The sequence below is a fragment of the Trachemys scripta genome, chromosome 5 (genome assembly GCF_013100865.1).
Source record: "Trachemys scripta elegans isolate TJP31775 chromosome 5, CAS_Tse_1.0, whole genome shotgun sequence".
In the NCBI taxonomy this organism is placed as follows: domain Eukaryota; kingdom Metazoa; phylum Chordata; order Testudines; family Emydidae; genus Trachemys; species Trachemys scripta.
Genome location: NC_048302.1, coordinates 66,945,475 through 66,957,531, shown reverse-complemented (window position 1 = coordinate 66,957,531; position 12,057 = coordinate 66,945,475). Strand labels below are relative to the sequence as shown.

Genomic DNA, 12,057 nt, shown 5'->3' with positions numbered 1-12,057 from the left:
CATACCAGTCTCTGAGCAAGTTTTAAATTACCGTATATACTCCGTTCATAAGCGGAATGTTTTTGGTAAAAACGTGACGCATCAAAGAGTGGAGGTCAGCTTATAAATGAGTATATATGGAAATTTAACTTCCCGCAGCTCCCATTGGCTGGGAACGGCAAACCGTGGCAACTGGGAGCTGAGGGGCTCCATCCCTGTGAACACTCCAGGTAAACAAAATATCCAGGCCCGCTAGAGGCTTACCCTAACCAGCCAGGAGCCAAAGTTTGCCAACCTCTGAAATATAGGGTTGGCTTATGAAAGGGTCATACAGTTTTTGCTATTTTTACCTAGCCATCTTGGGGGATCGGCTTATAAATGAACAGGCTAATGAACAAGCATATACGGTATAGAATTGGGCACACTGTCATATATGGGTATTGGGTGTACTTCTTACTTCATAAGACAATCATATTATCATAATTTATGGGCATAATAGTATACCTGAACTTACAGACACCTAGGGCTGCCAGGCATCTGGTTTTCGACCGGAACGTCTGATCGAAAAGGGACCCTGGCGACTCCGGTTGGTACTGCCGACCGGGCTGTTAAAAGTCCAGTCAGTGACACAGCGGGGGCCCGGGGCTAAGGCAGGCTCCCTGCCTGCCCTAGCTCCGCGTGGCTCCCAGAAGCTGGCGCCAGGTCCTTGCGCACCCATGGCACATGGGCAGTAAGGGAGGCTCCATGCGCTGCCCCTGTCCTTAGTGCTGGCTCTGCAGCTCTCACTGGCCAGGAACCATGTCCAATGGGAGATGCTGGGGCAGTGTCTCCAGGCATGAGAGCAGCACACAGAGCCTCCCTTGCCACCTATGGGCCTCGGGGCTGCAAGGACCTGGTGGCCACATACTGGGAGTTGTGGTAAGCGCTTCTGAGACCCTGCATCCTGCACCACCTCCCGCACCTCTACCCCAGCCCTGAGCTCCCTCCGGCACCTCAAACCCCTCATCCCCAGCCCCACCCCAGAGCTTCATCCCCCCATCCAGAGCTCTCACCCCTGCTGGGTTCCAGGGACAGGCGACAGCCTCATCAGTGTCCCCCTGCAGGGTTCCGTCGACAGGCGACCGCCTCCTCAGGGGGCCCTCCTCAGGGTTCCGGAGACCGGGGACAGCCTTGCAGGGGAGGGGGGGAGAAAACCCTGCAGCTCCCAGCCACCCTAGTGGCAGAGGAAACCATGGAGCCGCAGCAGCAAAACTCAGACAGGTCACTGCTCCTGTGAATTTTTATTTATTGCCCATGACCTGGTTCCATGGAAATGGAAATTACATTGTCATCTTTGTTGAATGCTCCTAGATAGGGAATGGGAAGGCCCATTTTTCATTTTCTCTCCTCAAGTCTGGATTCAATTGTATAGTCAATATTCTTACATGGTTGCTGATTGCTTCTGCTCAGAAAGTCTCCTTCCATAGAACAATGGTCTTCATTTGAGTTGAAGCCTCTGTTGAGGAGTTTTGCAGAATGGCCATCTGGAACTTATTCAAGCTTCACTACCCCAGTGTATCTTTATCACCTGGTACAGTATTTGAGCAGCAGTTGTTTAGGACAGTTCAGCAATGATGATCAAGACTAATTCTTATTTATTAAGTGCAGAAAATATATATAGCACTATATAGAGATTTAAAATGAAGACAGTCTTTGTCCCAAAGAGTTGATTATCTTAAAACATGTAGAATGATTATTTTATTTGAATAATCTTTCTTTGGCCTCAACTCTTAGTCCTTCAGTCTTTCTCCAAATTCTGCCATTTACTTCTGCTCTTTTTTCCTGCTAGCTTGATGTTACTGCTAGTCAGACTTGTGATCTGTTGATGGAAGAGTCACATAATAGAGAAATAAACACTCTTACCTTCTAGCATTTTCACATGATGTGGCAAAACAAGTATAGATGTTCCGCCAAAATAGACCATTAACGTCTTAGGCTAAAGGAATCGGCGGCTAGGTGGGTCAAATTAGGCTAACCTTTTGATTTTCAGTTTGGGAAAATCACAGGTGGAAACCAGCAGAAGAAACAACGTGAGGAGTATGTTCTGGGTTGCAGGGTGGGGAGGGAGAAGCTGCTTCTGCATTGGCCAGCACCACCTGTTTGATAGATTAATCAGAAAAAAAAACAACTTTATTGGCTGTACTACTTTCCCCTTATCATAGTTAAAATTATTAGGTAAGGAAGCACTGTATTTACCTCAGAATGCAACATCTTGTTGCAGTTAGAGCTGTGTGAACCCCCTCAGTTCTGTGCAAAAATGTGTTTGCAATTTTTTTCTTGTTAGAATGGCTTCATATAGCATCAAAAGTCAATTTCAAAAACATTACGATGGAATGAAGTTGGTTTCCAACTTCTTATTTTATTGCAAAGTAATTTAGGGGTTGAGTAATTTAGTGATTGTAAAAGGTGCAAGAAATCTTAATACTTTCACTGTGTGTTGGTTAAATAAATTCATAACTTATTTGTTTATAAACCAGAATCTACTAAAGTTCACTTTTACAAACTGTTTTTATATGTTAAAAACTATTGGGACCTTGTGTATCTCATGGCTGGAGTGAATATTTATCTAGTATGAGAAGGTGGTTTCATAATCAAAATTTTTGGTGAATTAGTATTTTCAACATAACTCCTTCCTTACTTGTTTTAATCTGAGGCCCTTCAGAGGCTCCCTACTGCAGCCCTCCATAGCCTATTTGAAGCTTTTAAGTTGTTTTTGTACTTTAGCTAAGCACATGGAGTGTCCAGAGATTTTGCCCTCTGAAAATGAAACAATTTCCTGATTTTGTGATTTAAAATTTCCCATTTAACATTGCATTAAGATTTATTTGTATTAAATTAGCAGTTTAAATATATTTCAAGTGCAGTGGAAGGTTTTATTCATAATATGACAGCAACTTGGTACAGTTCTACAAACTTAGAAATAGGAAGAAATACTCCTAGCAATGCATACCAAATGGTGTTCTCTGTTTTGTGTACAAATAACAAAACTTTAATTTCTTCCTGACAATGAAGTCTATTTCCTCATACATTTTGAAGGTGTGAAAACCACAAAGGAAATAATAGTTGTCTTAGAAACGTAGTGACTATCAGGAAGCAGTGTTAATGATATTTATTTTCTGATATTTATTTATTTATTTCAGTTTATATGGCAAGTTTTAAGAAGTGCCTATCCAATACTCAGTCTTTTTGACAAAGGCTTAAATCAAACCATAGCAAAACCATAAACCTGTGGCATAGCCTATTGAGGCAGATTTATGGATATTTGTCAGGGCTGTAGAAATACAAAGCAGCTAGAATCTGTCTATTGATATTTAGATATATTAATGTGTAATTACATAAACAGTTTTTTTTTCAGTCTGCATTGCAGAGTTGTTATATTATGGATTCCATCACTTTTTTTTACGTTTGTTTATAGTGGGTTGCATAAGCTTCGTACAGTTGAATGTGTTGTTAAGAAAGGTTCAGAATAAGAAAGTCATTTCAATGACTTGAAGCTATATTTAATCATATTTAGTACCACAAAATTGGCTGTCAAATCTCTAATTAACTATCAGACACTGGTTCTCGTTTCCATGCTGCTCGCTTACTCTGCCTTATATTAACAACACCTGGCAGTTCAAACATACAAAGCTGCTCATACTGTAATTTAAAGTTTACTTTTGAATGTGAATGCAAACAGGAAGAACATGAACTTGCTTTTAGTAAACTTGTATACAAACATTGTTTACTAAACAAAAAAAAAATAGAGAAATGGAAAAATGAATGCACAATCATGTATTTAAAGACTGTATCATAATGCATATACACAAGACAGCCAAAGAAGGTTGCATAGGCAACCATAGTTTTGGCGTTTCCTAACTTATGAGCACTTGACTTTGCAACCTTAATAATGTTATTTTAATGTAGTTTTTATTTTGTGTAATTTCCAAGGCTTTTTTAAAAAGGAAGCTTGAAAAAATAGAAATTGACACTTACATGGATCATCAGCAAGTTTGGAACCTTTAGAGCCATCATGCAGACTTCTGCCACTTGAGTTAAGTGGATGATATAGTAGTGGGGTGCCATCCTGTGAGTGGAACAGCATTAAAAGGGGAGGGGGGACACACTGCGTCAATGGGTTTCACAAATATTTGCTGACATCAGAGGAATGATTTGTCTCAGGAATTCTGGGTTCCATTCAGGCTGTGGAAGGTAGTGCTGTCTAGTAGTCAGACACATTTCTGCCTGATCTCCCATCAAGTTTTGCATCTTCTGTCCAATCCCGATAACCTGCCCTGTCCCCGTCTTCTTTGTCCCAGTTGTATTTTCTTTGCCTACTCTGGCCTAGTCTCCACTCTTTGGGCTTTTCATCCCAGTATCCTTATTGAGATAGTCCTAGACTCCCCTTTCCTCAGTTCCCTGTCTCAATCACACCCTTCCCTGACTACTTGTCCCAGTGTCTTTTATCTAGACAGCTCCTTTTTAGATCTGTCTCCCATCCACCCCCATTGCCACTGCCATTTCCCTCTTGTTTTCCAGTCCTCTTGTCCAGTGTTCCCGCCATGCATGCTCTCCACACAGCTGCTCATATGATTTGTGTTCCCTCCCCCTTATTTCTCTCACCAACTCCTAGTCTTCTAACCCAAGTTGAAGCTTCCCCACCTCCACCCCTTCAGTTAACTGTTCCAATTTCTCCGAGTCTGAGTTTCCTTGCTCTAGGGTTACCATATTTTGTGCCTCCTAATGGAGGACACTCCCGGGGGCCCCGGCCCCGCCCCCAGCCCCGCCCACGCCCCCGCCCCAACTCCGCCCCCTCCCCTGCTTGAAGCCTGAAGCAGGTAAGGGGGAGTGTGGGGGGGGAGGAGGCGCGGCCCAGGCTGGCCCCCGGCTGCTCCAGCCTGGGTCAGCTCGGGCCCTGGCCGACCACCCCCGGCGCACCCCCCGGCTCCCAGCCCCGACCCCGACCCCGCCTCCCAGCCCCGGCCCCGCGGGCCCGGCCCGGCTCCCGGCCCCGCGGGCCCAGCCCGGCCCGGCCTGGCCCCCGGCCCGGCTCCCGGCCCGGCACCATGCCCCCGGCCCCGCACAAAGAGGCCCCGGCCGAGCCTCCCGATTTTCCCGGACATGCCCGGCTTTTGGGGATTTCCCCCCGGACGGGGATTTGAGCCCCCAAAAGCCGGACATGTCCGGGAAAATCCGGACGTATGGTAACCCTACCTTGCTCGCCCTTCCCAGCCACCCTCACCGTCTCTCAGTCCGAGTTCCTCTCTCTTTGCCACCTGCAGTCCCATTCTTGCCAGACTGCTTGTCCCAATCTACTAACTTCCATTCCCCCCAGTATGGCTCTTGTCCCCTCTGCATTTGAGTCAAGTGGCTTCCTTCTGCATGCTGTCTGGGTGTCAGCAGGGAGAGTCATTGAGAGCACAGGAGAGATGGTCTCCCTGCACTCGGTCCCACCCTGGCCCAGAGCAGCCAGGATCTGCAGTTACAGGGGAAGTCCAGCCTCACCCCTGAATTTTTGGGCGGGAGTACGTTCAGTCACTCTGTGGGAATGGCACATATACAGTCCAGTCAAATGTAGGAGCTGTGAGGGAGTGGAGCATGCTCACTAAAGTTAGAATCTTTGGAGATTCTATCTGCTAAACTCTTAAGTCTCTAGTGAACATGGGCAAACTGAGATTTTTCAGAGACTTATAACTTTACTGTATTTTCATGGGGGTGACAAAAGGCACAAAAAATGCCACCCCTTGCCAAATATTGAGTCCCTACACTAAAGCACCGGTGTGATTGAGTGTCTCAAATAAGATTGCCAGAAGTTTTTTATCATTCCAAACATATTTCAAAATATATTTCCCCCCCTATCCTCATTGTTGATAATGTCTTTTGGCCAAAACATTCTAAAAAAGTCCACCCTGTGGCAGATACTGGGCATAGAAAATTTCAGACCAAGTGGTTAAAGTTTGTCAAAGTTTTATATGAAACTTTAAATAGGGTCTTATAATGGGAAATATTGGGCATCCTTAATAGGTACTGCTGCCAGCACTCTCTTTATTAGTGTCAAAAGGAAAAATGAAAGGTTTGTCTAAATTTGGAATCACTTTTGTCATAGCCCTTGAAGTGATATCAGGAAATTGGAGAATTTATATAAAACACAAAAATTTATAAAATCATATCGACAGTCCAGTAAAATATACTTGCATCATATTAATACTGTATTTTTATTATAATTAACTTAATAATGTTTTTGAAAGTAAATCCTACTTGCCTTAAGTAGGTTAATACAAAATTGAATATGCTCTGAACAGTCTGACACAAGGGAAATATTTCATTTACTAGACATGACAATTTCATGTCTTCTAGGATTGTGTATACGGTAGGGATGCGGTACAAACTGTCTTGAGTGAAATGGTAAATGACTCCCCTGCTCTCTTGGGCGGGAGAATAGACCCAGGAGTTTGACAGCACATTCACATTTGAAAATGTGGGAGAAAGGAGAAAAGTGATGCATTGAATCAAAATATTTGAGGATCATTCTACTCCTAAGAGAAATATGACATTTGAACAGTGATTCCTCAGTGTTTTCTTTTTCTATGTCTCTCCCACACATGCACACGCACACATGGCAGCCAAACTCATTTAGGGAGTTCCCAGTTGAGAATTTGGACCAGGAAGGGGGCGCTAGCTCCCGTATTTGCATATGATTCCCACATTCCAAAAGCTGAGTGTAAATGTCCGCCTAAGAGTACACCTGTCTGATCGGGCTACCCTCTTATACCTGACAACCAAGTGGTTCGAGCACTTATCCAGGGTATGGGAGACCTAGGTTCAAATCCCCAATTCATCTGATTCAGAGTAAAAAGTAGAAACCAGGTTTCCAACTGCTGAATTGTAAGATATTTTGGGGTAGGGCCCTGTCTAGGGCACTCACCTGTGAGGTGGAAGACCTGGGTTCAAACTGCCTCTATTCAGGCAGAGAAAGGATTTTGAACCCAGGTCTCCCACATCTCTAACCACTCTTTTGAGTATATGACCACCACCATCACAATGACATACTTGGGGAGAAAACCCTGACCTGGCATGGGCACCTACCTCCAGGAGACAGTCCATGGCTGAGAGTCCCAAGTGAAGATAGGCCAGAGTTTGGTGCCTACTTCACTTTGAGAGGTAGGTTTTTCTTATTGGCTAGCTTAGGCAGCTCCTTCCGCAGCTTGCTGCTTACTGTGGATCACATTCGTAGGAGCCTCATTCTCCCCATGCATTGTATAGGGAGCCTGAGTATCAAACTCGGGGGCTGGAGATTCTACTGTGCGGCAGGGCACCTAAACCTAGGGATTGCAGTACTGAGCCTAAGTCCCCTTTCTTGATCTATCTCATTCTGTCTCGTTCATATTCCTCAATATGCAGCCATCTACTCAGACTCCCTTCTCACACCCTCTGTCTCACCCCCTCCACGTCATTTGTTCCTGAATTGCTTTGCTCCCTTACTTCCTCCATTCCTGGTCTCAGGCTCCCCACATCCAAACCCCTCCCTGCTGAGCCCCAACCACCTTCACTTTGACACCTCTTCCCCCCGTGGAGTCCCATTACCATTGCATCTGGTCCCCAACAAGCCCCTGTGCATTCAAATCCTCCCCCCCACACACACATACCTGGATCCCTTACTGAGCCACCCGCACACAGATTGCCCCACACGGAATCTTCTCAACCCACACCTGGATCCCTCCCACACTAAGTTCTCCACACTTGGATCCTATGTTCTTGAGCTTGCCTCCCTGCCCACACCTGGTGCACCTGGCACAGAGGGGTAGGGTTCTGGGGGGTTTCTGGAGCAGGCCCAGTCCTTGTGCTGTGTTGGGGCTCACCGCTGTGTCCTTTTCCTGGGGGAAGCTGTACAGTGATCTCCACCTCTGTGCAGCCAGTGGTCTGTGCTCCCCAGTGCCATGCTGGAGTCTCCACATTTGACAAACAAAATTTGCAGAATTTTAAAATATTGTGTGCAGAATTTTTAATTTTTTGGTGCAAAATGCCCTCAGGAGTACCACTCACCCTACTCTACACAGTAGAAAAGAGAAGGTAAGGCCTGAGCCTTCACATTTCTCTGAATTATATTCAGGTCTACCTCACTGTTTAATAATTCTCTTTTGATGAGCTAGTGGGGTGTCCTATGATATTCCTTCAGAAATACCTTCTGATGTGATTTTTCCTGCTGTCTTTTTGCGTGCAGTGATTTGTTTTAAAAGTCTACTTAGCAGTCAATACTGGCGTCTATAGCCTTCATAGGTCTAAATACCATATGAATTTAAGTGTGCTGGTAAGATAGGAAGAAGGGGAGGTTATTTAGGATTTTAAAAAATTTTGTGAAATTAAGCATATTTTACACACTTTTTAAAAAATTTCCTGAGAATCTGCTTTTCTCTTTAAGTGAAAGTTTAAAGATGTGAGTAGCCCAAGTTTGTACATCATTGATTGTGCTGTGTTTTGCTTTGTTCTGCTATTGAAAATGTTGAAACAGAGGTGTGACTTGATACATTTAACTGAATTATAATGGCAAGTATTTTAAAATAAATGAGAACAAGTAGGAAAGTCAGTTAACAAAGATGATTCTATTTAAACATTGATTTGGTTTATTATTTTTTATTTATATGATGGTAGCATCTAGGAGTCCCAGTTGAGAATCAAGGCTCCATTGTACCAAGTGCTGAACAAGCAAACATGTTAAATAGCTAATTTACTGCAGGGTATATACTAAAAGAAGGTTTTAAAATATTTTTCTACAATTGTTTTTAGCTTTAGATCCTGCTAAAGATCCATGCCTAAAGATGAAATGTAGTCGCCATAAGGTATGCATTGCTCAAGACCAACAGACTGCTGTTTGCATTAGTCATCGGAGACTTACACACAGGTAAATGCTTTAAAGTTAATGTTATTGATTAGTTTACTGTCTTCACCATTAATAACTACAACCTGTGAACAAATTGTAAATACTGTAGTTTCTCTACAACGTACTATGGGGAGGAAATTGAGATGATTTTTGTAATAGTTATGCACTGATTAATTACTGTGATCGTTGCATATTTGTACATAGTGTGTTACAGGATATACATATATGATCATAGAATAAGCTGCTGATAAAACTACTGCTACATTCAAGGAAATAGTGTTTATACCAATTGCAACAAAACTAATTATCCCATATCCCAGGAGATAATCTTCCACTGCTGTGATTTCATTTTTTTTTTTTTTTTTTTTGTATTGAAATCTCTTTAGAATCCCCAAGGTTCTTCCCTTCCAAAGGCTGCATTGTTATACTATTGTTATACTATTGGGCACACATTTGTCTGACTGTTCTTGGTTAAGGTAAATCCCAACATTTATTTGGTGTACTTTTTTGCTTATGTGCAATATTCACTCCTTTTTTTTTTTTTTTTTTAATGTAGTGCCATTTGAGTTCTACACCAGTTACACACAAGGAGCAAATGTGTGGTACAGTTTGCGTAGGGTCAGAACGTGGCCTATTTTCCCCCTTATACTTCTCTTTTGGGAACATATTTAACGTTTTAGCTATGAAATATTAAAATGTCTTTTGTAAGATGAGCGAACTACTGTACATATGCCCCAATTTAGCAAAGCACTTGAATATGTGCTGAACTCCTATTGACTTTAATGGGCCTTAACAACCTGCTTAAAACTAAACGTGCTGAAGTGCTGAGTTGGGGCCATAATGATGAAAAAGTTTAACCAGTAACATAATAGACAGTATTTCTTGGCTCGTGAAAACTATATATTTAAGGGGAAAGTATCAAGCTTTTGAGATAGAACAGTTATAAAGCTATATTTGTTAAGGAATGTTTTCAATTTCCTAATATCTAGTTATGCTGAAATATACCCATCTGTGGTGGATCAAAGAAACAAGCTAGTATTTTCGTGAGGTGAAAAGCAGTGTTTTAAACTGTGCAGCCACAATTATTTAACAAAAACTATTTGTAGGGTTATGCTTTTGACATTAACCAATGATGGTGTAAAATTAGAGATTTTGGTATTATTATTATAGAAATTGAAAGAGTTATTCTCAAATAACTTTGCTAATTTCAGTTGCATTCGAACCGTAGGGGAAAATATCAAGGCCAAATGCAAAAGGACAAAATAATTGAAGAAAATGTTTATATTTCTCAGAGGGTATTACACATATGAGGAAAAATAATAATAAAAAAAACCTGTGTAAAGTAGATAGGTGCTGAAAAGTCTTGTAGACCAGCAGCAATTGCCTACAGTATTTGCATAAATATTTGTATAAGGCCTTCTTTCCCCATTGCCCTTGATCTAGTACAGGAAGGTGGGCTTTGGTTCTTGAAATGCTGTCTGAATATAATCAAAACTCATTATGTGAATTTTCAAGAATGGTAGAAACTCACTAATTGGAACTAAAAACTAGGAAACTTATGTGGACTATTCAGTATTAAGCCAGATCCTGTCCTGTAGATCTAGGCACAGAGGGGACCCTAACATGTTTGGATCTACCGTTCCTCCCAGAACAGTGGGACAACCCTTTCTATCATGGTGCATTCTCTTCCTGAAGAGGTGCTTTCCATGCAGTTTGTGGCCTGACCATGGTGAAAGTGGTGGGAAGGAAGAACAAAATACATCGTCCTTTTTCCATCCGCAAAGAAATTAGGTGAGAAAGGTAATATAGCACTGGGCTCCATTATCCTTTGTATAATACATTGCCCCTTCTTCTAACCATTCCACACATCTGCTCACTGGGGACAGCTGTACATGGAGTAGGAAAAGGGAGGAGAGGCAAGGCACTACAGGGGGCCAGCCTCTGTGCAGACCTCTGAGAACCTAGCAGGTTTTTGGGTAAGACCCATAGCTTTCCCCCCAGCAAAGCTATAAGGATGGAACATCTGAGAATAAATCCTTGCAAAATTTTATCCTTAAGAGCCTACACTCATATTTTATTCCTCACAGGCAGGATTGTTTTCAGCCACAGTCATGGCCAAGATAATCTATTTCTCTTGTAAAATTTGTGTGAGGGATTCTGGAGAATTAATTCTCCCGGGGGAAGTCCACACAAAGATCCACTTAGATCTTCCCATTGGGGCAAATTAGCTCTAGTTTCTGCACTGCCAGTTTCTATTGGCTGTTCCAGGAACTATTCCTTCAGGGGAGTTGTACAGGAAAAACAAGGCAGCCCCAGGTTGTATTTTTTTTTCACTATCTTATATGGGGCTAGATGGGTGACAATGTGTATGGTCCGTCCTGTCCCCAACCCAGACTCACCCAATCTCTGATGCTCCCCAGCACTTTTCCTGGGCTGTGTGAAGAGGCCTTTATAAAATGCTGGGGGCATGGTGCTACTGAGGTGCCGAGACTCCTCCGTCCATGCAGAAGTATGAAGATCTGTGTCATGGATACCCTCTAAGTGCAGATCTAATAGGGCAGAATTTAGTCCAAAATTTGTATTTGTCTGTCTCTTATCTCACTGAAATTAGGGTTACCATATTTCAGCAAGCAAAAAAGAGGACGGGAGGAGCCCCGCCCTAGCCCCGCCCCTGCCCCTCCCACTTCCCGCCCCCCCAGAACTCCCAACCCTCCCCCCGTTCCTTGTCCCCTGACTGCCCCCTCCTGGGACCCCTGCCCCTAACTGCCCCCCAGGACTCCACCCCCTATCTAAGCCTCCCTGCCTCTTGTCCCCTGACTGCCCCAACCCTTATCCACACCCCCACCCCCAGACAGACCCCTGGGACTCCCACGCCCCATCCAACCACTCCCCACCCCCTGACAGCGCCCCCCCGAAACTCCAGACCCCTCTGCTCCCTGTCCCCTGACTGCTCCAATCCCTCTCCCCACTCCAGCCCCCTGACAGCTCCCCCCCAGAACTCCCAGCCCCCTACCTCCCCCGCTCCTTGTCCCCTGACTGCCCCCTCCTGGGACCCCTGCTCCTAACTGCCCTCCAGAACCCCACCCCCTACCTAAGACTCCCTGTTCCTTGTCCCCTAACTGCCCCCTCCTAAGACCCCCCCCAACTGCCCCCCAGGACCCTACCCCCTACCTGTACCCTGA

At 43.9% G+C, this 12,057-nt stretch overlaps 1 protein-coding gene across 2 annotated transcripts in view; it reads left to right on the top strand.

Annotated features, from left to right (window-relative positions):
- The window catches only part of SPOCK3 (SPARC (osteonectin), cwcv and kazal like domains proteoglycan 3), a 399,722-nt gene that overhangs the window by 198,336 nt on the left and 189,329 nt on the right, over nt 1-12,057 (top strand). For both annotated transcript variants that reach the window (XM_034771585.1, XM_034771584.1), the window contains one exon: nt 8,782-8,896. In XM_034771585.1, coding sequence (XP_034627476.1) covers nt 8,782-8,896 — 115 coding nt within the window. The remainder of the gene's footprint in view (nt 1-8,781; nt 8,897-12,057) is intronic.